We start from the raw sequence: 27512 nt of genomic DNA, 5'->3' as shown, positions 1-27512 counted from the left end.
GTATGGTAAGAAGACTTTTGTATCACTGGACTGATTTGACTGGCAAAGACTTGGGATTGTTTAAAGACTATGAGATTGTTTTTTACTACAAAGTAAAAACTTTGATAAACCAGTTTGTATGTATTTTATTCATAGCTCTCAGCACCATTTCCCTGTGCTCTATGCTCTGCTGGTTGGTTAACACAACAATATCCTTAAAAACACAGACATACAGTCCAACCCTCTTTCCCCAACATAAGGTTCAAAGATCTTCAAAAGACACAGAGGAGGCGGCTATGATGCCTGGTGGGTCGGACTTAGACCTAAGGACTACAGGGACCCTGTTTTAGGAAGGAGAGGCCTAAGAGATGGTTATGGGAGGCCTTTGGAAGGAAAGCCTGAGCCTGCGCTAGGCCGCTTAAGACCTTCCCGAAACCCTGAGGTAGCCAATGTTCCGCTTAACAACTTACACATTCATTTAACGGCTGCTGATTATAATAAGAGGGAGTCAGATTCTGAGGGAAGTCCTACCTTAGCACTTGGCCACCAGCTGCCCTTCTGCCCTTTCGCTATCCCCTTGTCCCCTCCTCCTGACTTCTCCCGGTAGTCTCCGATCCTATTGGTGAGGATGCTTTATTTTTTTTATTTTTTTTTTATTTATATTTATATGCTGCCCTTCTCTGGAGACTCAGGGCGGCTTACAATGCGTTAAGCAATAGCCTTCATACTTTTGTATATTTATACAAAGTCAGCTTATTGCCCCCACAAACTGGGTCCTCATTTAACCTACCTTAGAAAGGATGGAAGGCTGAGTCAACCTTGAGCCTGGTGAGAATTGAACTTACAGTAATTGCAGACAGCTGGTGTTAATCACAATGCTTTTAGTCTGCTGAGCCACCAGGCCCTGGCAAGATGGAATTTCCCTCCCATCTTGCCCACTCAGTCATTGCAGTAATTGAAGGCAGCTGGATGTTAAATGCTGCCTTAGTAGGAGGCATTAGCCTCCTACGCCACTCAGGCTTTAGTTACAAAGCTTGGGCTCCTTGCATGGAGAGGGAGTGGCCCTCCCTCTGACACACACACTTTGCCCTCCTGAATACACCATGAGCAACGTGCCCAAGGACAACGAGCCTAGCAGCAGCCTTGAGGAGGAGGTAAGCACAGCTGGGCACCCACTGGGGGAAGCCGGGCTGGGCTGTGGGGTCCCAGTGCAATGGGAGCTTGAGGGACAGGGTGGGTGCTTACGCTCTCAGGGCTCTGGGCAGCCTGCGCTGCTGCCCAGGGGTCCTTTGCGTGGCCTGAGAGGGATGGAGAGAACAAGGTTTTTGGCACTTACCACTGTCTCGCCTTCCTCTGCTAGAGACAATGGATCCCCCCAGACCTGCCTGGGCCACCACAGGTGCCCCATGACACAAGAGATGTTGAGCTGGCCATGTGACATCACCCCACCATGCCCACCCACAAGATCAACCACAATCCTGATGTGGCCCTCAATCAATCAAATAGTTTAACTCTGCTGGTCTGGACACTCATATGGTTTCTCTCCTACGTGAGTCCTCTGGTGGTTCACCAGGGTAGAACGGTAACTGAAACATTTCCCACAATCTGGACACTTGTATGGTTTCCCTCTTGTGTGTGTCCTCTGGTGTATCACCAAGTAGGAATTCAGACTGAAACTTTTCCCACAATCAGGACATTCAAAGGGTTTCTCTCCTGTGTGAGTCCTCTGGTGTATCACCAGGTGGGAATTCTGACTGAAATTTTCCCCACAATCAGGACATTCAAAGGGTTTCTCTCCTGTGTGAGTCCTCTGGTGTATCAACAGGTGGGAATTCTGACTGAAATTTTTCCCACAATCAGGACATTCAAAGGGTTTCTCTCCTATGTGAGTCCTCTGGTGGCCAATGAGGTGGGAACTCTGACTGAAACTTTTTCCACAATCAGGACATTCAAAGGGTTTCTCTCCTGTGTGAGTCCTCTGGTGTATCAGCAGGCTGGAATTGACACTGAAACCTTTCCCACAATCAGGACATTCAAAGGGTTTCTCTCCTGTGTGAGTCCGCTGGTGGCCAATGAGGTGGGAACTCTGACTGAAACTTTTTCCACAATCAGGACATTCAAAGGGTTTCTCTCCTGTGTGAGTCCTCTGGTGTATCAGCAGGCTGGAATTGACACTGAAACCTTTCCCACAATCAGGACATTCAAAGGGCTTCTCTCCTGTGTGAGTCCTCTGGTGTATCACCAGATGGGAATTCTGACTGAAACTTTTCCCACAATCAGGACATTCAAAGGGTTTCTCTCCTGTGTGAGTCCTCCGGTGTATCACCACGCTGGAATTCAGACTGAAACTTTTCCCACAATCAGGACATTCAAAGGGTTTCTCTCCTGTGTGAGTCCTCTGGTGCTTCACCAGGCTGGCATTGTGACTAAAACTTTTCCCACACTCTGGACATTCAAAGGGCTTCTCTCCTGTGTGAGTCCTCTGGTGTATCAACAGGTGGGAATTCTGACTGAAACTTTTCCCACAATCAGGACATTCAAAGGGTTTCTCTCCTGTGTGAGTCCTCTGGTGTATCACCAGGTGGGAATTCTGACTGAAACTTTTCCCACAATCAGGACATTCAAAGGGTTTCTCTCCTATGTGAGTCCTCTGGTGTATCAGCAGGCTGGAATTGACACTGAAACCTTTCCCACAATCAGGACATTCAAAGGGTTTCTCTCCTATGTGAGTCCTCTGGTGTATCAGCAGGCTGGAATTATCACTGAAACCTTTCCCACAATCAGGACATTCAAAGGGTTTCTCTCCTGTGTGAGTCCTCCGGTGTATCACCAGGCTGGAATTCAGACTGAAACTTCTCCCACAATCAGGACATTCAAAGGGTTTCTCTCCTGTGTGAGTCCTCTGGTGTTTCACCAGGCTGGAATTGTGACTAAAACTTTTCCCACACTCTGGACATTCAAAGGGCTTCTCTCCTGTGTGAGTCCTCTGGTGTATCACCAGGTTGGAATTGTGACTAAAACTTTTCCCACAATGAGGACATTCAAAGGGCTTCTCTCCTGTGTGAGTCCTCTGGTGTTTCACCAGGCTGGAATTGTGACTAAAACTTTTCCCACACTCTGGACATTCAAAGGGCTTCTCTCCTGTGTGAGTCCTCTGGTGTATCACCAGGTGGGAATTCTGACTGAAACTTCTCCCACAATCAGGACATACAAAGGGTTTCTCTCCTGTGTGAGTCCTCTGGTGGTTCACCAGGCTGGAATTGTGACTAAAACTTTTCCCACACTCTGGATATTGAAAGGGCTTCTCTCCTGTGTGAGTCCTCCGGTGTATCACCAGGTGGGAATTCTGACTGAAACGTTTCCCACAATCAGGACATTCAAAGGGTTTCTCTCCTGTGTGAGTCCTCTGGTGGCCAATGACGTGGGAACTCTGACTGAAACCTTTCCCACACTCAGGACATTCAAAGGGTTTCTCTCCTGTGTGAGTCCTCTGGTGTTTCACCAGGTTTGAATTTTGACTGAAGCTTTTCCCACATTCAGGACATTCAAAGGGTTTCTCTCCTGTGTGAGTCCTCTGGTGTATCAGCAGGCTGGAATTGACACTGAAACCTTTCCCACAATCAGGACATTCAAAGGGTTTCTCTCCTGTGTGAGTCCTCTGGTGTATCACCAGGTAGGAATTCTGACTGAAATGTTTCCCACAATCAGGACATTCAAAGGGTTTCTCACCTGTGTGAGTCCTCTGGTGTATCAGCAGGTGGGAATTCTGATTGAAACTTCTCCCACAATCAGGACATTCAAAGGGTTTCTCTCCTGTGTGAGTCCTCTGGTGTTTCACCAGGTGGGAATTTGCAATGAAACTTTTCCCACAATTTGGACACTTGTATGGCTTCTTCCTGGTGTGAGTCCGCTGATGTATCACAAACTTGCCATGCTTGCAAAAGCATTTACCACATTGGGAGCAGTTGTAGGTCATCTGTCCTATGTGGATCCTTCTATGAATCACAAGGGAGCTATTCTGACAGAAGCTTTTGCTACATTCAGAGGATTTATATGGCTGATCTCCAGTGTGGATCCTCTTGTGATTTGAACTCTGTACTTTTCCCACAATAAGTTTTCTGAAGGAAATTGAATTTTTTTTTTTATTTCTGCTTCAATTTGCTTTCCTTTTCAATGTTGCTTGTTATTCTCAGTTGTCCAGTGTTGTTATATTGGCATCTTTGTCTGTAAGATTCAAATGAAAGTGTAAGTTTTTTTGTTTATAAAAAGGTTGCAGAAGATGTGAAAAAAAGTAGTACAGGTAATCCTTGAGGTAAAACAGGCCATTCAACAAAAGTTCAAAGTTACTACACCCACACACCCAATGCTAAATACGAATCTGTTTCAAAGTTGAAATTTTGCAGCCCCTCCCCCCAATGGTCCATCCACCAGCTGCAGAGATGCTGCAGCATACCCTCCCACCTATTTCCCAAACATCTTCCCTGGTCAGTCCTCAGAGGCCCCAGACCACAGTACATTGGCCTGCTTTGTCAATATCTTTGCTTCTAGGTATTGCTCCCCAACCCCACTCCCCTTCTTCATTCAGTTACTTAATTTTTGACGAGCTCAAGTAGTCAACTGAGTTACGTGGCAGAATCAAGAAGAAGACTTACGATCTCTTTTGTTTCCATGGCAATCCTTTCGCCCCACCCAGCATAAATTGATAGTGATTTACCTTGCCTGGGGAGGAAAGGATTGCCATGGAAGTAAAAAAGATGAATTTCTTCTTTGCTCAACCAGTGTAAGACTAGCATAAAGCTAGCACTGTTGGCCCTAAGGAGAAATCATGTCTATTTTGCTTCCATTGCAATCCTTTCCAGCCAGCATAAGCTACTACGATTTCTTCTTAGTTCCGCCGGCACTAATTTTATGCTGGCAGCGCTAAAAAGAGATCATAGTGGTTTACCCTGGCTGGGGAGGAGAATATTGCCATGGAAACAAAAGAGATCGGATTTCTTCTTCATTCTATCAGCGCTAGATTTACTCTAGTCTTTTACTGGTAAAGCAAAGAAGAAACTCCATCACTTTTGTTTCCATGCCAGTCCTTTCCCCACCCAGCCAGGGTAAACCACTATGATATCTTCTTAGCGCCAGCAGCATAAAACTAGCACCAGCGGAGCTAAGAAGAAATCATAGTAGTTTAGGCTGGCTGAGGTGAAAGGATTGCCGTGGAAACAAAAGAGATTGGATTTCTTCTTCTTGATTGTGCTATGTGGCCCACCGAGAGAATGGCCTTCTCTACTCTGACTTCCTGAGCTCATCAAAATGTAAGTAAGCAAATGGTGATGGGGTGGAGTATGTAGGAGGCCCACTTGGCTTTGGGAAAACCAAGGGGGAGGAGGCAGAGCATGGGGTATCCTAGATTCAAAGAAAAAGGTTAAGGGAGACGTGATAGCTCCTCTTCCAATACACTTGAGGATCTGTCACAAAGAAGAGAGGATTGACTTATTCTCTAGGGCAGCGGTTCTCAGCCTGGGGGTCGCGACCCCTTTGGGGGTCAAACGGCCATTTCACAGGGGTCGCCAAAGCCCTCTCTTGCCCCCCCCATGCCTTCACTCACCCTCACCCTCTGCCTCTGTTGGATCGTCGGTCGCCGTTCGCTTACCCCGCCCACCCCCAATCTATTGCTGCCTCCCGAGTCCCAGCTGATGGCTAGAGGGAAAAAAACTGTTTAAATTCTTGCCGCGGGGCTTCAAAGGGCCGCCCTACAGCTGATCAGTGTTAAAAGAAAACCAATGAGAAGATCGGTGCCTGCAAAAATAGAAAAAACAGCCTCTTTCAGCTTCAGCATAGGTTAATTAGCTTAAGTTGATTAGCTCGGCCTCCCGACTCTCAGCTGATTTGCTCTCAGCTGTTTTGTGCAGGCTCCTTTGCAAGCGCTTGTTTTGCAAACTGCAAAGAGTGCTGGAGCAATTTTTTTTTCCCTAGCTAAAACGAAACTGAAAGGGTCTTTGCTGCAACGTGACAAAATGAGGCAGGGAGAGAGATTTCTTTTTCTTTTTGCTCACCAAAAAAGGTAGGTGCAAACAATGGGAAATTTAGGGCAAAAGAGGAGAGTTCAAGATTTTAAAACATAAAAGAAAAAAAGCTCTATTTAACTAGGGAATTGTAATAATTGAGATACTATTAATTGTATATTGTGTTGAAAGCAGAAATGGTTAAGTTGTGGTTTGGAGGAATATATGGGGGAAATTATTTGGTTTATTATTATTGGTAAATATAATTAATGGATTTGTAAGAAATTGGATTGCATGGAAATAATTGGAATATTCATGTTCATATTGATTAATATTCAAAAAAGATAGTTATATAACTAATTGATTTATATTAAAATGTTGAATTTGTATTAAACAACTGTATTACATAATTACATAATTAACCAATGTGAAGATGGATATAAAAATAGAAGGGGTATAATATAGAATAGAAGGGAAAAATTGAATTTGATTAAGATTAGAGATGAGGATGAAGGGTAATATTGTTTTTTTAAAAAAATAGATGAGGAATAAATATGGCAAAAAGGAAATATAGAAATTGTAAATTTAATTGAAATGACTAAACACTGTGTTGAAAGAAATATCCTTCTGGGTTCTGCTCCAAGTGGGGAAAAAGACACTGGAAACATGGAGACTGCTTGGACAGATGGTTTAATGGTGGACAGGATCACATGGCTTGAGTTCCTGAACAGAAAAGGGGCAGATACAGTAAATCCTCGGGTTTTTATGCTCTCTCTGGCTTTGCATTTCTTGGGGCCCCAAAAGAGTATCCTGATTGGTTGTCAGACTCCCAGGAGGTGGGGGTCTTAGCTAGCCTTGCTGGCTGATGGTCACATGTGTTTCCCAGGTCACATGCTTCCCAGGTCACATGTGGTGAGTTTCGGTTGCTAGATGGGGCCCATTGTGTTAGTTTCTGTTCCTATTGTGTTGCAAATGTCCTTTGACAAAGGATTGACTTTCTGCCTCTGGCCCATTAACAAAGGGTGGGGGGCAGGAAGGTGGGAGCTGCTTTGTCTGTAAAATATGCTTCTCCATTTCTCATCCAGGGAAATGTAATATTCTGCCTTTTTAATATTTCCCACAATATTTCATTCTTCTAGGAAAGGGGTGGGTGATAACCTCCTACAACTGTTTAAATTTGTGAACCGGTCAAATACTCTGTTCAAAGAAAATACGTTGTATGTTTGTATGTGTGTTTCTAATTATTGCTATTTATTGCTATTTGTTCTCTTTTATTCTTTAAAGTTAAACAATTCATTCTTTATCTTAATATCTTTATATTTGTTTGGGGTTGGCTTTCTTCCCTTTCATCTTTTTTATTGTACAGCAATCTTTCTCCTCAAATCTACCACCTCTGTCTTTTCTTTCCTTCTTACTTTCTCTTCCCCCCCTTCTTCTTCTCCCTACTTCCTCTTCTTTTCTCCTTCCCCTCCTCTCTTCCTCCCTCTCTTACCCTCACTCCCACTCTAATTTCCCTTCCCTTCCTTCATCCCTCTCTATTGCTGTATCCTTTTATGCATATGGACTACTCAAGAGGGCTGAAAAAGTTATTTTTGACTGGTCCTCGCACTTTTGACCAGTCCTCGAACTTACGACTGTCCTCACAATTTACGTTTTTGCCCTATCTTGTCACCATGGTGAAGAGAAGCAGTTGTGAAATGAGTGACACGGTTGTTAAGAATGCTACAATGGGCATAAATGATGACCAGGCATAACTGCGAAGACCGGTCAAAAGTGCGAGGACCTGTCAGAAATCACTTTTTTCAGCCCTCTGGGTAATCCTTTTGTGCACAGGGACTACTCAGAGGGCTGAAAAAGTTATTTTTGACTGGTCCTCGCACTTTTGACCAGTCCTCGAATTTACGACTGTCCTCACATTTTACGTTTTTTGCCCTATCTTATCACCATGTTGAAGAGAAGCAGTTGTGAAATGAGTAACATGGTTGTTAAGAATGCTGCACAGGCATAAATGTGAGGATGGTCATAAGTGTGAGGACCAGTCAAAAATCCGAGGACCTGTCAGAAATGACTTTTTTCAGCCCTCTGAGTAGTCCCTATACACATAGCCATGCCCACCCGGTCACATGACCAGTTGGCCACGCCCACCCAGTCCCATGACCTCCAAGCCACACTCACAAAATAAGCCATGCCCACAGAACTGGTAGTAAAAAAATTTAGAGCCCACCCCTGGTTGGGGGTCACCACAATATGAGGAACTGTATTAAAGGGTCCCGGCATTAGGAAGGTTGAGAACCACTGCTCTAGGGCACCAGATGGTAGGACAAGAAGTAATGGGTGGAAGCTTGTCAAAGAGAGATCCACCCTAGAAGTAAGGAGAAGTTTTCTGATGGTGAGAAGAATTAATCAATGGAATATCTTGCCTCTTGGGAGTTGTGGGTGTTCCATCACTGGAGATTTTCAAAAATAGATTGGACAACCATTTGACAGATGGCATAAGGTTTCCTGCCTCAGGCAGGGAGTTAGACTAGAAGACCTTCAAGGCCCCTTCCAGCCCTATGATTCTATATTCTTAGCAATGTAAAGATGTGGAGATTTCAACAGTCAGCATAATTTACACTGATCAAGCATTTTTTGATTTCCTCTTCTGCAAAGCTTACATTTCCCAGGTCCTTTCCAGTCTGCAACTTTTCTTTTTTCCCCTTTCAATTAATAGTTTCAGTAATACAGTTGCATGTAACTTAACCTCTAACCACCTCCCCATATAAGAGTTTTACAGCACCCATTCCCAATGCAAGTTCAAAAATGTTACCCCCATCTTCAGATTTAAGATTGTGCCCCGCCCCTTTCGAATCTCCGTGGGATCGTGTCCCGATTCATCGAAGGAAGAGACGCCGCTTGCAACTCAATAGCCCCGATGCTCTTTTTGTCCTTTTGTCCCTCCCCCACACGCGTGACGCCTCCACGCCGTCCTTTTATGCCTTTCCCCGCACCTGGATTGCGGAGCTGTGTGCTCTGCTTGAACATGGAGGTTCAATTTTCTATAGGAAGAGAGAGCTCCGCAAGGACCAACTGTTGTATCCTCTCCTTTACCAGGAGAGCGTTAAATAGGTGCAGTTTCTTTTTAAAAAAGAAATTATTTACTCAAGGATAATTTCCCTTTAACCTCCCACCCCCACTCCCCCTTCCTGGATTTCTTATTTTTTGATCTGATCTTTTTCTGAAAGTTTCAAATTTAACTTACTCTTTCCGAACTGTTGAGATTCGCCCAGCAAAATTCAAGAACGGCAACACCAAACTCAAAGTTTTCTCCAAAGGAGCCACAGGAAAAGGAATTCAGTAAGAGGAGTCTACATTTCTGGATCTACTCTAGCTGCTGAACTTTCTGCTTTTAACCCGTTCAGCTTCTTGGAAAGTTTGACCAACCTGATTGTGAAATGATCTCCCAACCAACCCTGCTTCCTTCTGCAGAATTCATTTTACAGCCCAGATTTAAAGCAACAGGGAACAAAAAATGTGTTTGCAATCACGATTCCATTTTGGAACAAGTTCTCTTTAGTTAGCCTTTGTTATAACTGTAAACCCAAAAAAGTCTTCAGAACTGGTCCTAAACTGGTTTTGAGAACGTCTGTTAAACTGGGTCCAGGTGCAAAGGACTTTCCAGCAGTATGCATGACAATAAATACAGGTAGACCTCGACTTACAACAGCTCATTTAGTGACCACTGAAAGTTACAACAGCACTGGAAAAAGTGACTTATGACCGTTTTTCACCGTTAGGACCTTTGCAGCATCTCCATGGTCATGTGATTAAAATTCAGACCCTTGGCAATTGGTTCATATTTATTTATTTATTTTTATTTAAAGTTTTTATTTTTATTTTTCATAAACACATTTACATGTACAGTCATTTCCATCATTTTTCATTTATCTTTTTTTTAACTTTTATTTTTAATTTTTACTTTTTCGGGGCTGCTCTTTTACCCTTTATCTTTACTCCAACCTTTCTTCTTCTCCTCCCCTTCTCTTCCTTCCTGTTTCTCCTCCTACTTCCTTCCTTTGTTCTTCCTCTCCTTCTCTTTCTTACTTCCCCTTCCCTTCCCCCACTCCTTTTCTTCTTCCCCCTTCTAACCTTCTCCTCTACTCCTCTTTCCCCTCCCTTTTCTTCCTCTTCTTTTCCCTTTCTTCTTTCTCCTCTCTCCTCTTCTCCCTTCCTCTTTCTCTACTCCTTCCCCTCTCCTGTTGTTCCCCTTTTCAGTTCAATCTGGAATTAGACGTTAGGTTACGAGAATTCCGGCCCCGAGGATTGGACGCCAACCAGGTACCAATTCAATAGCACAGCAAAAATGGTGCATCAAGAGTCTTTCTGGCCAGGTCCTGAGCCTCCCGGCGAGAGCACAGAACTCCTTTACATAATCCTTTGCAGGCCTCCCTCTTTGCTTCAATGATACAAGCTCCCCTTCCATTAACTGGGTTCTGGTGTCATCTTCAAAACGGCTCCTCAAAAACAGTCCTATGTTCACCAATTCCTTTGCATGGTCGCTATGGAGATCAGCGATCCAGTCCGCTGCCTCTCCTATCAACACGATGGTAATAGCGGCCACCATGGACCACTGCGATGGATAGAGACGGCCATATAAATCAATATGGCTAATTATCTGACTTAAAAATAGGGACACCCTATCAGCTCTGCCATCGAAAGTGGCTTGGATTGGTGGAGGGCCCCAAAACTGTTGTTGTGGCCACATCCCCGGCACCCACACAGGGGTCGGTCAGGGTGGCGGTCGGACCTCCTGAGCATCCCTCCCCTCCACTCTATGCAGCCTACTCTGTTTTTGTGGGGCGTCACGACCCATATCGTGTGAGCCTTGCCTCCTCTGCATATCTTGGTCCACCCCTCGTAGTGCTTCCCCTAATGACGTGGAGGTGGGGGCAGTCACTTGATGGTCTGGTGCTCGAGACCTATTAGTCCCTTTATCAACACGCAACTTTGGGCTAGCCAAATGGAAGCAGGTGTCTGTAGTTCCGTGTGTCCCCCCTCCACCTTGCCAGGTGGCCGAAGCATCCACTCCTGTTGCCCAGGGTTGCCACGAAGGAGCGTCCCTAAAGCTTGCTTCCCCGAATCTCTCTCTCAAAAACATCTAGAGTAGTGGTCCCAGAGCCAGTGGAGTAGCTCCACTCCCCCTCCTCATCTTCTATCCACCTTCTTTCTCTCCACCCTTGGAAAGCCATATCACCTGGAAGGGGTGTTGGGGGTTTAGCTGTTCCTGGACTGGTAAGGGCTGAACTCTGCCACCACTCACCAGAGGAGGACTTCATCCCATTGGGGACAGATGCTTCCAAATCCTCAGAGGCACACTCCCCCTGCTGTCTTGTCCTCTCTTTTAGCCTTACCACAGGAGGCTCGCTAGCCCCCTGCACCTCCGGTACCACCTCCAATATTGTGTCTTCGCCCCCTTCCTCCATCTCTGGCACTCCCGTTGCTGAACCCTCTGCCATCCCCACCGGCTCACAGCTGTTCCGAACAAGACAGCGCCGACTTTCTCTCGGCTTGCTCACCGGTCCTGGGTACTTGGAATAACCACACCACAACCACAAAGCCTGAATGCTGAATGGTGGTTTATTTCGGCTCCAGGTCAGCTGCTGTCAATGCCAAGTGCAATGAAACATACATAATGTTTAAATAACCCACAGCACCCCGTCGGCCAATCGGCATTACTTCCGGGGTTGTAGACCAGCTGCTCCAATGCTCATGACGTCATCGCTCGTTCCTTACGATGGCGAAGAGCTGGAGTCCTTGCACAAACACACCTTGCCCAGCCGCAGCGTGCCTGACCGCCTATTCCAGGTTCACCGCTCACTCCCACCACCACTGTGTGCTCCCCCCACCCACCAGATACCATCTACTAGCTCCCGTAGATGGTATCTGGTGTTTCAGATAGCGCTCATTCCTATTCCCCGAGGTGTCGAGCCAGAGTGAGTCTCAACAGTGGTATTCGAGCAGCCCCGATTTCCTAATTATCTTTATTCTCATTTCAATTTCTTATTCAATTATTATTTATTTTTATGTCATCATTTGTGTACATTTTTATAATATCTCATTTTTTCCCTTTTATCCCCCCCCCTTCCCTTTCTCCTTTTACTTGACATCATCTGGGTATCTATTTTTCTAATTGTTTTCCCCCATCTATTCTCTATCTATTTTACCTCGATGTCCTTATTCATGTTTCTTGTCTAACCAATCATAAAATTTATCCCATATCTTGAAATACATCGACTCCTCTTTATCTTTTATTTTCAATGTTAATCTATTCATTTATGCACATTCTAAAATTTTTATAATTTCTTCTTCCAACGGGATTTTATCTGCTTTCCAATTTTGTGCAAATACAATTCTAGCCGCTGTTATTATATGAATTGTTAGGATATGGTTTGAGCCTAACAAGTTGTCCAGGCAATATATGTGTTCTGTGACTTTAATATGAATATGTATTGTGTGACTTTAAAGTTTTACTGCTTATTCATTGTAATGCTGAGTCATGCTGTAATTAGATAATCACTGGTTGTAAACGTATTTAAGAAAGGTACTGTAACGTATTCAGTTGATGATATGCTACCATAGTGTGAGGAGTTGCTACCATTGTGCTATCATCGTTGGATGGATCTGCTACCATCGTGGTTTGTGAACCAGAGTGAGTTTGTTATTCTAAACCAACTGTTGTTTGGTAAGAAGATATCTGTAACTTCGGACTGATTTAACTGGCAAAGACTTGGATTGATTTAGAGACTATGAGATTGTTTTTTCACTATAAAGTAAACTTTTGATAAACCAGTTTGCACATCTCTTATTCATTGCTCTCAACAACGTTTCTCTGTGCTCTACACTCTGCTGGTTGGTAACACAACAACAATATCCTTAACATGAATAATCAAATATGTATCTTCTTTACTATAATTCTTGGATAAAATTCCCAATAAGAATATCTCTGGTTTTAACTCTATATGTTGCTGCAACATTCCCTCTAACCATGTTTGTATTTTCACCCAATATTGTTTTGCTTCTTTACACAACCACCACATATGATAGTATGATCCTGGTGACATTTCCAACACTTGGCTGATTTATCTTTAAACGTCTTAGCTAATCTTTCTGGTGGCATATGCCATCTACAAAACATATTATACAGGGTTTTTTTACAGGCTGTTGCCATTGTTAATTTATAATTTCTTTCCCAAAGTTGTTGCCATTTATCCAATTCTATGGTGTATCCAAAATTCTTTGCCCATAAAGACAAAATGTCTTTATATCTAACAATATTCCCCATGTTCACAATATTTGGGTATGTCACCGCTTCTATTGTAGAAAGCCACATTGGAATATTCAAATAATGTTTTTCTTTCACTCTCTCCCACACTGATAGCGAACCATTTCTTACATAAAGTCTTTGGAAATATCCATGTATCCTTTGTTTCCTGTACCGTAAAAAGGCATGCCAACCCAGTTGTAAATCATGACTCTCCAATGTCAATAGCCTTGAATTCCCTAATAAAATCCATTCTTTAATACATGTTAACGCTGCCGCTTGATAATACAATTCCCAATTCGGAAGGCCAAACCCACCTCTAATTCTTGCATCTTGTAGCATTTTTATGTATCATTTGTAAGTTGAGGACTAGCTGTATCACATGACTACATCACTTAGGCAATTTCAGCAATACTTGCTGCTGTCATTAAGCAAGGACTTCATTGCAACTCCCTGCTGGCTTCTAATGAGCAAAGTCAACAAGTAAGTCTCAGAAGTCACAAGTCCGACCTAGAGCAATTGGCAAAAAGGCTGGCAAGTAGATAAGTGGCTATTGTTCTGCAAGCATGGCAGAGCCGGAGTGATTGCTGCCAGCTGTAGGAGTGTCCACCAGCGTCTTCTGTGGTACCACCAGCACATGGCTAGGCAGGTAGATGTGCAATATGGAGTGAGGGCAGAGCAGAGGGCAGATATCCCACCCCCAGTCCTTCTTTTCTCTAGACTAGCCAAACCCAAATCCTGCAACCATTCTTCACTCATACGTTTTAGTCTCCACAGGCCTTTAATCATCTTAGTTGCTCCTCTTTGCATTTTTTCCAAAGTCTCAACATCTTTTTTGTAATGTGGTGACCAAAACTGGATGCTGTATTGCAGGTGTGGCCTTAATTAGGCTTTATAAAGCGGTACTAATACTTCATCTGATTTTGATTCTATGCGTCTTTATATACCATCAAGGATTGCATTAGTTTTTTTGGCTGCTGCCGCACACTGCTGGCTCCTATTAGGGTACTAAATAAGCAATCAACATAAATCATAACATACAAACAATAAAGTTCTAGTCATAAGATGTTAAGGGAATAGATGATAGGAAAGATGAGAAGGATAATAATAATAATGCAGACCTTCTATGTGATTTGACATCCGAGGGCATAAGAGAGTGTTGTGGGAATGAATTCTTTAGCAGAGTGATGGCATGGGGGAAATACTGTCCTTGTGTCTAGTTGTTTTGTCATATGAACGGACTGCCATATGTTGGATTGCAATCAGGTGTTCAGGGGATTCTGGGATGGTTGGAACTTTGAGGACTGATCATAAATCCCCCTCATTCAGTGCCACCAGAGGTCATTAACTAAGCACTACCTCCATGTACTGCCTATTCTAAGTTATCCTAAATTTAGGCACTACTTTCTCCCACTATTAACAAAATATCAATTATACTTGTGGAAAATTTGAACGTAACTTTCTCGGTTGATTATACTGTCAAAACAGACAAAGCAATTTTAAAGACTAAAGCAGAAAAAAGAAAACTAACCCTGCATTCTTTTTTAAAAAAATCATATTACGGTCTACCCCCACCCACCCCAAATCAGGCAATGAAAAGTAACCCTGGGAGGACGTAACAAGTTGGAAAGTTGAAAAAGGCTCTTTTGTATATGCTTAAATATAAGCTATTCAGACATTTTGGAAGTTGAAAAAATGTATCTATGTTTAATTCCAAATGTTAAAGGTGAACATGGTTCCTGTAGTCTGCAATTTTTCCTCTGGAATATCCATGAACAGGAAATTTTAGCTTTAGCCATTAATTCCTATACATTATCCCGTAGTCCTTTTTTGATGAAATGCTGATGACACACCCTTGGAAAATAAGTAATGAGGATCAATGCTAATCTGGCTAATCTTTTGAGTCACCTATATATACCATTAAAAAAAAACATTAAAATTAAAAAAACAAAAGTTGGGATATTTTGGACATGTGATGCGACACCCAGAAAAATATGGCACACTTCATTTAATCCTTAATATTGAAGGTAAATGAGCTCCAGGCAGAAGAAGAACATCATGGCTTCAAAATCTAAGGGACTGGTTTGGACAAAATTCAGCAGCACTTTTTCGTGCGGCTATTGATAAAAATAGGATCGCCAACATGATCGCCAACGGCTTATGACGGATATGGCACAAGAAGAACATTTATATCATGTCAAATGTTTCAAAAACTTCCCATCCTTGTAATGGTAGTGAGAGTAGTTTGAAGCCATTTTTAAAAATGTATCTCTCCTTTCTGCAAGTCAGACAAGAAGAAAGAGCTGGAAAATGCCAGAATCAGTAAAGTTCTGAAAGGGAAACAATAATAAGGATATAATAAATAATACTAGAATATGATATACTGGTATACTAGATTCTGTAACCATTAGGTTCCTGTAATACATATATGTCTTTGTATTTGTATCATACATATTATTCCTTTCTATTTGTATCTCCTGTTACAAACATATTGTTATTAGGCCTCTGTAATGTACTGTATCTGGTATTTGACAAATGTATGTCCCTGCCATTTGACCTGAACTCATATCAATCTATCTAAAAGCATGGTACGTATCTCAGTTGAAACTACAGCCATCAACAAAGGGATAATTTACACCTCAGCCCTAATTTATGTTTGATCTGGATAAACTCCTGCTTTCCAGAGCCAGGGGGCCAAAGTGGCCAATTGAGTAAACAAAGAAATGCTCAAGGATGACTAATTGGGAAGTTTCTATTCCCCCTTGCAGGGCAACAAGGAATACACAAACCTAAATTAGGAGGCCAGAATTGGGTACTAAGCTGACGTCTCTGAGGGTATAAAAGGACGCCATACCTTTCTCAAGGTGTGGCTATTTCCTCGCATGCATTGTATCTGTATGTTCTGGATATAGTTCCAGCCAGTATTTTGTTTTTGGCCATAAATAAAATCTGCTTTTTTGCAAGCCTCGTCTTGAGTCTCTCTCTTTGGCATTCTGGTGACTCAAGTGTGTTTTGGGACCTTACATTTCTGGCGCCCGAAGTGGGATTTGAAGGCAAAGTTTCTTCAAGGTGGCCGCATTCAGCTTCCCACAAACTGAGCCGCTTTGAGGCTTGGTGGCCTTCATTAAAGGCAGACGGAAGAAACCAGCTTGGACCAGTACCGAAGTCAAGAGCGCTCCTGGAAAAATTTATCCAGTGACTTTGATCTGGTCATTTGCTGGCAGGCTCCAATTCTGCCTGCCCTCAATGCCTAACAAAGAGGCTTGCACTGTGGGGGGTTATGGAACTCAGCTCTTCTGGGTGAGTAGACTTTTTTTTTTCTCTTGGGAAGGGGAGTGTTGCTTTGTGAGTGTGTGAATGAGACGAGGGAAATTCCTCAGAGGTATGCCCTCGAAGTGATGTGCGGAGATCCAATCTGCATTTCTGATTATCCGAGAGGACATCAGCCAGAGACGATCGCTTTGAAAGGAGTGTGACTGTTGGAATAAGAATCTGTAGTGCAGGAGAGGGCTCTGACCAAACTTTGGACCCGCAGGGGAGGTCTGGGTAATCTCTTAGGGAAAAAGAGAGGGTTTGGTTAGGCTTCACACCGACGGAAAGGTGTGGGAAATCTCCTCAGGAAGAAAGAGAGTCTAGTCAGGCTTCGAGCTGACAGAAAGGAATCCCCTGGGAAAAATGGGCAACCATGCTGGTAGCCTGTTTGGAACAAATAACCTAGTAACAAGAATTGGGCCGTGTTCTCCATTTGGCTCTGTTAGCCCACTGGAACACGTTACAAACAAGTTGTGAAAAAACAAAACAAAAAAAGAGTATAAAAAAAATGAATGGAAAAATGTGGCAGTAAAAGTTGTCTGTAAAAAGAAAAGTGGAGTTCAAACTTGCTCATGAGAGCCCTGGCTAAATGCAAACGATGTGTGAACATAGGTCTCTATACCTCTTATACATCTTGTTCTTTAAAATGGGCCAGCGATTGCTGGGCGATCCAAGTTAGAATGAGAACACACAGAACACCCCCAGGGCAGAGGCACGTAGTAACAATCTAGTGCCTAAAGAGAGATCTATGGGTGGCAAAGAAATATTACAGTGTTATAAAGATCTTGATAATTTACCTTTTTCGAAAGAGCCAGAGAAGTCTGACAGAACTAAGAATAAAGAAGAAATTGTTTATTGTTCTTCCCACCTGGGCTTTAGCAGGTAATTTTAAAAAAATGTAAAACCTACCTAAATGGGAAGACTCATATAATTTGACTTGATCAATATGGTGTGATTTCTGTTACAAAATTCCTGGATATGCATCTATAATAATAGCATGTAGAATTGATTGTGATATGTCTGGCCAGCCTGCAAATTAAGTAAACATCTCGGCTTGGAGCTGTGGGAAACGGAAAGTAGTTAGGGCCCACAATCATATTTATGATTTAAACTGCTCTCTGAGTTTTCCCACTGCTTTAAGAATAAGCTATAGGTTGCCCAAGGAAATAAAATTAAAACAAAAAACAACCTCCACAGGTCTGGAAATGTTTGATGGTATGTGTGTGTATGTGTATGTATGTAATCATTTCCAAACCTGCAGGAAGGATGAGACCCTCTAACAACAGTACATAAAAAGTTATTTAGAAAATGGAGCTCATTGGCTTGTGAAAAAGCTCCCTGAAATAATTATGATTGGTTTGCATGGAGGAAGCATTAAATGAAATTTTTGTATGTGAAATTGGTTTATACAAAAAGTCTGATTGCAGTACAAATGTGAATGTGTGTGTGTGAGATGTCCCGAAGTTCATAAGGAGTGATAAGGCGAAGTGATCCTGAGACCTGTGAATGCCTGTGTGTTGAGGATGTGAGAGATAAATTTGTGGAAAATGTCTGTGAGTTGTTGAGGCTAGAGAGAAATGCAGAGGGTTGTTTTGTTGAAAGGATGCTGAGAGGCAAAAGGAGGTGAGAATTCTATGTAGTTTAAACATTTTTTCTCCCTGTATTTCCCCTCCTGAAAGAGCTGGAAAATGCCAGAATCAGAAAAGTTCATTATTAGCATAGTAAAAATAAAAAAAGGAGAGACCTTATGGATAAGGAAGTGCACCCCTCATAATAATACTAATTTTAAAAAAACCTTGAATTCTGTCTAGGGATACTTGAAAAATGCCACAAAGAATGGCTGGACTGGTGTAGAATTGAAATTGAAATTTTAAATTTACATTGAGGAGGGAAGGGAAGCTGAGAAAGACAGATCGGTTGTAGAGATACAGAATGCACAAGAAGAACAATGGTAGTTTGTTAGAAACTACTATATGTGTGGAGACCTTGCAACTAAGCGAGAGTTGACAAAAGATGTTTATGTTACCTTTTTATTATTAAATTTATTGATTAATAAATTTATTCGCTGCCCATCTCACAGCTTGAGGCAAGTCTGAGCATCTTGCCTTACCCAACTGTTCATAGCAATACTGACACTACCCATTTTTTCCTTGTCAAAAGTCTTGTTCTTACACAATGCGTTTTTTAGAATGAAACGTTTTCCATTGTACATTTTTTCCCCTCATATCACCAACTCAAAGGGGGATGAAACACGTACGTCAGCAATATAGTGCTGGTGTCACCCAGCAGCCATCAAAGGGTAACAAGCAGGCATTTCCAAGAAGAGGAGATCACAGCAGGAGTTGCTAATAAACATGGAGATCTTGTGATCAAAGCCACGATCCCTTTTCTCCTCAACTCAGTATTCCTACAGCCCTTCTCCACCAGGTTCATCTGCAAGGCAGAAAAGCTTTTCATTTGAAATGTTACATTGCTTTTTTTCACTGGGCCTCGGGCCTACTCCCCACAAGCCCATCACTAATTCACAGGTAAATTTTCAAGATCTCATGGAAGCAGCCATCATTTTCAGTTGCACCCACAATTCCTTAAGGTGGTCTGCACAGTGTTAAGGTAGCGAAACAGAGCAGTTTCTCCCTCTCCTGCATGACAATGACCCAGAAGCAGCCGCCATTTTGGTCCTGAGGCAGTCGTGGCAAAATGGCAGCCACTTCCACAAATCCACCTCAGGGCCCAGCGATGAATCCCAGGCACAGTGAAAATAACGGCTGCTTCCATGAAATAGTCATACAGCTGAGAGATTTCCGTCCTACCCTCCTTCCCCAATATAAGGTTCAGCTGTCTTCAAAAGATAAAGAGGAGGACGCTATGAGGTCTGGTAGGGTTGGACTTCGACCTAAGGATTACAGGGACCCTGTTTTAGGAAGGAGAGGCCTGGAGAGACTCTGTGAGGGAAGGAAAGTCCTGGGGAGACCTAAGAGATGGGTTACGGGAGGCCTTTGGAAGGAAAGCCTAAGTCTGCAATTAAGCAAAGCAGTCTTGTTTAACAGCTGCTGCAAGGTGTAATCGTAATTGGTAGTCCCCATGACAGAATGGCCTAAGGCCTGCAGGGAGCCAGTGGGAGTGGGAAAAGGCCTAGGGGGTTACTCTGTGGGAAGGCTTGTGGGGGGGGGCTTCCCCCGAACCGGAGCAAACCGGTAGCATTTCACCCCTGCCTTGGGGGAACCAAGGGTGGGAACCAGAGCAATAGGTGTCTTGGGGGTGGGGGTGGAGGAGGCCTAGGGATGCCTTGGGGGAACCAAGGGTGGGAACCAGAGCAATAGGTGTCTTGGGGGTGGGGGTGGAGGAGGCCTAGGGATGCCTTGGGGGAGCCAAGGGTTGGGAACCAGAGCAATAGGTGTCTTGGGAGGGGCATGGAGGGGTGGAGGAGTCCTAGGGTTGCCTGGGCAAGCCTGGGCCTGGGCTAAGCCTCCGAGAGTTTCCCCGAACACTGAGGTAGCCAGTGTCCTATTTAGCAACTTGCACATTCAAATAATAATAATAATAATAATAATAATAATAATAATAATAATAATAATAATAATAATAATAATAATAATAATAATAATAATTTTATTTCTATACCGCCCTTCTCCCGAAGGACTCAGGGCGGTGTACAGCCTATTTAAAAACACAAGACAAAACAACGATTAAAATTTAAAATGATTAAATAGCTGCATAACAGACAACATGGGATGGGGTTAGTTAACCAAAGCACTGTCGCCATTGCTAAATGAATCCATAATAGTTAGTTCTCATCACAGTTGTATCTCGAGGATTACTTGTATCCTGGCTGGGAAATTGTGAGGTTCAAAATCTGGAGTTCACCAACATAGAAGGCTGAAACTCCACATGTCGGAATTCCATAATCAAAACACAAAAAACACCACCCAAAGGCCTGTTTGCAGACATTCCACAACTTCTGCAAATGCAAAGATCCAGAAAGTACTGCTGATAATCGGAAACAGGTAGTTAGCCTTTATCAAACTAATATTTTCCATTTTTCTCTCTCCACCTACAGGTCTAATCCTGAGATCTCTTGAATAAAAAGAATCAGGCCAGAATTTAAATAATCAATTTCTCATCTATACTCAGAATGGGAGATCAGAAATGAATTTCAAACTTTCTCTAAACTGTTCAATATTTGCCTCATGCATTTTCTTGTGAGTAATCAGAGATGATTTATGCCTAAAACATTGTTCACAAAATGGACATTGGAAAGGTTTCTCTCCTGTGTGTAAAGGTTAGACGAAATACTGAAATCTTTCCCACAATCCGGACACTCGTATGGTTTTCTTCTGTGTGAGTCCTCTGGTGTAACACCAGGTAGGAATTGACACTGAAACTTTTCCCACAATCAGGACATTAAAAGGGTTTCTCTCCTGTGTGAGTCCTCTGGTGTATCAGCAGGCTGGAATTATCACTGAAACCTTTCTCACAATCAGGACATTCAAAGGGTTTCTTTCCTATGCGAGTCCTCTGGTGTATCACCAGGTGGGAATTCTGAGTGAAGCTTTTCCCACATTCAGGACATTAAAAGGGCTTCTCTCCTGTGTGAGTTCTCTGGTGTATCAGCAGGCGGGAATTGACACTGAAACCTTTCCCACAATCAGGACATTCAAAGGGTTTCTCTCCTGTGTGAGTTCTCTGGTGTATCAGCAGGCTGGAATTATCACTGAAACCTTTCTCACAATCAGGACATTCAAAGGGTTTCTCTCCTGTGTGAGTCCTCTGGTGTATCACCAGGTGGGAATTCTGATTGAAACCTTTCCCACACTCAGGACATTCAAAAGGTTTCTCTCCTGTGTGAGTCCTCTGGTGTATCAACAGGTTGGAATTCTGAGTGAATTTTTTCCCACATTCAGGACATTCAAAGGGCTTCTCTCCTGTGTGAGTTCTCTGGTGTATCAGCAGGCGGGAATTGACACTGAAACCTTTCCCACAATCAGGACATTCAAAGGGTTTCTCTCCTGTGTGAGTTCTCTGGTGTATCAGCAGGCTGGAATTATCACTGAAACCTTTATCACAATCAGGACATTCAAAGGGTTTCTCTCCTGTGTGAGTCCTCTGGTGTATCACCAGGTGGGAATTCTGACTGAAACCTTTCCCACACTCAGGACATTCAAAGGGTTTCTCTCCCGTGTGAGTCCTCTGGTGTATCAACAGGTTGGAATTCTGACTAAAACGTTTCCCACAATGAGGACATTCAAACTGTTTCTCTCCTGTGTGAGTCCTCTGGTGTATCACCAGGTTAGGACGGTAACTGAAATTTTTCCCACAGTCTGGACACTCATATGGTTTCTCTCCTGTGTGAGTACTCTGGTGTGTCAGCAGGCTGGAATTTTGACTGAAGCTTTTCCCACATTCAGGACATTCAAAGGGTTTCTCTCCTGTGTGAGTCCTCTGGTGGTTCACCAGGTGGGAATTCTGACTGAAACTTTTCCCACAATCAGGACATTCAAAGGGTTTCTCTCCTGTGTGAGTCCTCTGGTGGTTCACCAGGTGGGAATTCTGACTGAAACTTTTCCCACAATCAAGACATTCAAAGGGTTTCTCTCCTGTGTGAGTCCTCTGGTGGTTCAACAGGTGGGAATTCTGACTGAAACTTTTCCCACAATCAGGACATTCAAAGGGTTTCTCTCCTGTGTGAGTCCTCTGGTGGTTCACCAGGTGGGAATTCTGACTGAAACTTTTCCCACACTCAGGACATTCAAAGGGTTTCTCTCCTGTGTGAGTCCTCTGGTGTTTCACCAGGTGGGAATTTGCTGTGAAACGTTTCCCACAATCTGGACACTCATATGGTTTCTCCCTGGTGTGAGTCCTCTGATGTATCACAAAGTTGCCATGCTTGCAAAAGCATTTACCACATTGGGAGCAGTTGTAGGGCATCTCTACTATGAGGATCCTTCTATGAATTGCAAGGGAGCTATTCTGACTAAAGTTTTGCCACATTCAGAGTATTTATATGGCTTTTGTTCAGTGTGGATCCTCTTGTGATTTGAACTCTTTACTTTTCCGACAATAGGCACATCTATGGAGCTTTTCCATCACTGACATTCTTGAGGAGGTCAAAAATATGTGTGATTCCTTATTTTGTTGGTGCCTACATTACTGGCTGCCATATGTGACTATACAATTGACATTTTCTTCCCCATTGGCTTCCAGATATTTCCCTCTTTTTCTGAACGGAAAAATGATCTCCTTTGACCTTTTCAAGTAAGATATTCTTAAATTCTATATAATCTACTTTTTCCAGCTGCAAATCTTTTCATGATTTTCTCTTTTCTGTCTCTGACCTGCTGATGAAGTAGATGAATTCTGCAGCTTTCTGAAGGAAATAGAACATATTTTTATTTCTGCTTCAATTTACTTTGCTTTTCAGTGTTCCTTGTTATTCTCAGTTGTCCAGTGTGCTTATCTTGGCATCATCTTTGTCTTTAAGAGTCAAAAGAAAGTGTAAGTTTTATTGTTTATGAAAGGGTTGCAGAAGATGTGAAAAAAAGAAGTACAGGTAATCCTTTATGTACGACAGGCCATGCAACGAATTTCTGAAGTTACAACACTCCCCCAAATGCTAAATATGAATCTGCTCCAAAGTTGAATTTTTGCAGCGCCTCCCATGCCGGGAGTCCTTGACTCCTTCACTGCAGAGATGCTGCAGCATACCCACCCACCTATTTTTTTTAAAATCTGATTTATATGCCGCCCTTCTCCGGAGACTCAGGGCGGCTTACAATACGTTAAGCAATAGCCTTCATACTTTTGTATATTTATAGAAAGTCAGCTTATTGCCCCCACAAACTGGGTCCTCATTTTACCTACCTTAGAAAGGATGGAAGGCTGAGTCAACCTTCAGCCTGGTGAGATTCGAACTTACAGTAATTGCAGACAGCTGGTGTTAATCACAATGCTTTTAGTCTGCTGAGCCACCAGGCCCTGGCAAGATGGAATTTCCCTCCCATCTTGCCCAGTCAGTCCTCACAATCCCCAGACCCCAGTATCTTGGCCTGCTTTGCAATATACTATGCATTCCTCCCCAACCCCACTCCCCCATCACCATTCACTTACTAAATTTCGGAGGAGCTCAGGAAGTCAGATGGGCCATGTGGCATAATCAAGAAGAAGAAATATAAACTCTTTTCTTTCCATGGCAATCCTTTCACTCCAGCCAGCATAAATCGTTAGTAATTTACCCTGGCTGAGGAGGAAAGTATTGCCATGGAAGCAAAAGAGATGAGATTTCTTCTTTGCTCTACCAGCACAACACTAATGTATAGTTAGTGCTAGCGGGGCTAAGAAGAAATCATGCCTATATTGCTTCTGTTGTAATCCTTTTCTTTCCAGTTAGCATAAACTACTATGATTTCTTCTTAGCTACACCAGCACTAGTTTTATGCTTTTGAAGAGATCTAAGAAGATTTTGTCGCCGTTTACACTGGCTGGGGAGGAAAGGATTGTCATTGAAACAAGAGATCAGATGTCTTCTTTGCTCTATCAGCGCTAGCTTTACACTAGTCTTACGCTGGTAGAGCGAAGAAGAAATCCCATCTCTTTTGTTTCCATGCCAATGATCCCAAGCTCAACAGCAAATCTACAGCAGAATGGCTGAAAAAGAAAAGAATCAAGGTGTTGCAGTAGCAAAGTCCAGACTTCATCCCAATTGAAATGTTGTGGTGGGACCTCTAGAGAGCTGGGCATAAACAAATGCCCACAAACCTCAATGAACTGAAACAATGTTGTAAAGAAGAGTGGGCCAAAATTCCTCTGCAACAATGCAAGAGACTGTTTTTGGTCATACAGAAAACAATTCCTTGAAGTTATTGCTGCTAAAGGTGGCTCTATAAGATATTGAATCATAAGGTGTTAGTTTTCACACGTGGCTCCTCCATTTTGGCTTTCCTTTTGTAAAATACATGGTGACCAGTGGTGGGTTGCTACTGGTTCGGCCTGGTTCGGTTGAACCAGTAGTAGCTTGACAGGAGGCCCTGCCCACCCGCCCGGACCTCATCAAATATGCTCTGTGCATGCGCAAAAGTGGTGCGTGTGCATGAACCGGTAGCAAAGGTAAGTGAAACCCACCACTGATGGTTACGTGATGTAATATGTCATGTGTTGTTGTTCATCTGAAGTTGTATTCACCTACTTTTAAGAGTGTACAGACCAGATGATTTTTAGTATGTCCTGATACATAAAACCATACAACTCAAAGAGGGTGTACTTTGTTTTTCACATGACTGAATATCTAGAAGCACTGGGGATAGATTATCCAAATGCAGAGAGAATTACATTTACACCTACAAATGTATGTATGTGAAAAATCCATGTTTTCAGCCTGAAAAATGTCCCAAAATGGTTACAATTAAACCTTCTGAGCTAAATTTAGAGATATGGGGGCTTTAACTGAGGAAATGATGCCTAAAGCCTCTGCAAAATTTGAAACACCAGTTATACCGATTGAAGTCCTCAGCTCCAAATAAGAAAATACTGTCCTCCTGTCCACAATTCCTCTGGTGACATCCCCTTTCAAGGAGTCCTCACATTTGGGACTGGGATCTGTGTCACTAAGCAGCCCGATCATAAAGCATGATGTCACATAACTGCCAACTTACATCTGTTCCTCTGGAGTTGTTAAGCAAACCACTGTGGGTTGTTAAAGGCAGTTTCACATGACTGTCACTTGCAATTTCTTGCCATCCTCACTAACTTTGCCTATGAGAAACAAGCTGGGATGGTCAAAAATGGGGATCATGATGGTGGGATGTTGTCACCATCATAAATGTGCATCGGTTGGCAGCATCCAAACCAAATAGCCCAACTTGCTTCTGGCCTCTCCTCCAACTTGCCCTCAACTCACCTTCCAGGTGATGCTTCAACTTTTAGAAGAGCCCAAAAGCCGCTCTGCAAGCCACCTTCCACCCAGGAGGGATCCGGTACAGGAAGTTCCTCTGGGCTTCTCTTCTTCCTCAATCCTTTCTAGCAATACAGTACTTGATGGTTTTAACTCCTTTAAGGATCAACCACAGATGCAGCTACTGTATTGACGGCTTTGTAGGCGCAGAAGTGACCGCCATCTCCTGACAGGAGGCGAAAAAACACGCTTGTCCCGTCTCTGCTTAAGGCATTTGCAAGATGTTGTCACTGATTATATGCTATCAAGTTGTTTTAGACTCCCAGCAACCTATCTTTGCGACAGAGCCAAGTAAAAGAGTGAAATGTGAAGCTACTTAAGCTTCTGAAGATGAGCTACATGCTGAGCCCTAAATGTTCATGAAGTTCTTACAGAATTACAGAGTAAGAGTTGGAAGGGACCAACTCTCCAAGCAGGAGAACCTATATCATCCCAGTCAAATGGCTCTCCAGTCTCCTCTTAAAAGCCTCCACTGATGGAACACACACAGGTTGAGAGGCAATTTGTTCCACTGATTAATTGTTCTCACTGACAATTTCTTCTTAATTGTAGGCTGGAATTTTTTAAAAAATAATTCTCTCTGTTGCTTTTTGTCCTACTTTCAGGCACTTTGGGGAATAGGTCGACCCCCTTTTCTGCGTCAGCCCTCAACTATTGAAAGACTGCTATCATGTCACCCTTAGCTGTTCTCTGCATTAAATTACACATACCCAGTTCCTGCACCCGCTCATTGGATATTTTAGCCTCCGGTCCCCTCTATCTTTCTTGCTCTTTTCTGCGCACGATGTCTCAAAATCTTTTTTATATCACGGTGACTAAAACTGGATGCAATATTGCAAATGTGGTCTTACTAAGGTTTTATAAAACGATACTAATGCTTCACGTGATCTTGATTCTATTCCTATGTTACTGCAGCCCACCACTGCCTTGGCTCTATTAACAGCTGCCACACAACTGCTGGCTCACATTGAAGTGATTGTCCACTCGGATTCCAGGATCCTTCTTGCAATTACTGCTATTGAGAATATTGCTGTTCTATAGCTGTGCAGATGGTAGATACAGAACTGCGACAAGACCAAGTCTGTGATTTACAGATAGTCCTCGCCTTACGACCAGCCATTTAGCAACCATTCAAAAAACAATTTATGACCCAGATTTGAACTTCTGAGGACTGGGGGGGAGGGGCTCCACCCAGGGTCACAGGACATTTTGGGTGCTTGGCAACCAGCCTGCAGTTGTGGCCTTTCATAGTATCCTGCAGTCACATGACCATGATTTACATTTTTGCCAGAAACCCATGCTTCTATCCCTAGTGAACAATGGGTTTGCTTAATGATTGTAGCATTCACTTAACAACTGCCGTGTTTGAATGAAATTGAATCAACTCGGTAGGGAATCTATGAGTCACCAGAAAAAGGGGTATGCAGAAGTAAACTCAAGTGCCCCACTGACCACTCAGTAACAGTAACAGAGTTGGAAGGGACCTTGGAGGTCATCTAGTCCAACTCCCTGCTCACGCAGGAGACCTATACTAGGGATTTGAACCACCGAACTGCCGACCTTTCTGATTGACAAGCTCATTGTTTTAGCCATTGAGCCACTTAAGTCAGGCTGCGCCACCTAGTCAGGCTGTTTTTTTTACAATTGTTGCATGCGCTTAACAACTGCCACCAAATAGGTTGTAGAACTGGGCACATTGTGTGGTGACCCATTAATGACCATCATGACTGTAATTGCAGGCTAAATTACAGTTGTAAATCAAGGATTTCCTGCATTTCCAATGTTGGTTTAATCCAGGTCATTGAAAAGCTACCCAGATGTTAAGATCTTAACAGTGTATCTGGAAAGGAACTAAGCTAATACAGGCAGTCCTCCACTTATAAGTTCATTTACTGACTGTTCAAAGTTACGCTGACACTGAAAAAAGTGACTTATGACCATTTTTCACATTTATAATCTTGGTAGCGTCCCTATGAACAGT

General features: G+C 43.0%; 1 protein-coding gene and 1 long non-coding RNA gene across 2 annotated transcripts in view; both read right to left on the bottom strand.

Moving 5' to 3' along the window:
• The window catches only part of LOC148115795 (uncharacterized), a 44433-nt gene extending 18415 nt beyond the window's left edge, over positions 1-26018 (bottom strand). Inside the window, exons 1-2 of the long non-coding RNA XR_015731781.1 lie at positions 25478-26018; positions 22920-23058 (exon numbers count right to left, since the gene is read on the bottom strand). This is a non-coding gene — a long non-coding RNA (uncharacterized LOC148115795). The remainder of the gene's footprint in view (positions 1-22919; positions 23059-25477) is intronic.
• On the bottom strand, positions 109-22583 carry LOC117657651 (uncharacterized). The gene is given in 2 exon segments (XM_087884475.1): positions 109-3904; positions 21115-22583. Coding segments are annotated over 2 exon segments (3879 nt in total). The 5' UTR covers positions 22576-22583; the 3' UTR covers positions 109-1486.
• Positions 26019-27512: the final 1494 nt, after the last annotated feature.

This window comes from Pantherophis guttatus, chromosome 2, assembly GCF_059756535.1.
Source record: "Pantherophis guttatus breed Tessera chromosome 2, ASM5975653v1, whole genome shotgun sequence".
Taxonomy (NCBI): Eukaryota; Metazoa; Chordata; class Lepidosauria; order Squamata; family Colubridae; genus Pantherophis; species Pantherophis guttatus.
This window is presented reverse-complemented; position numbering and strand designations above follow the sequence as displayed.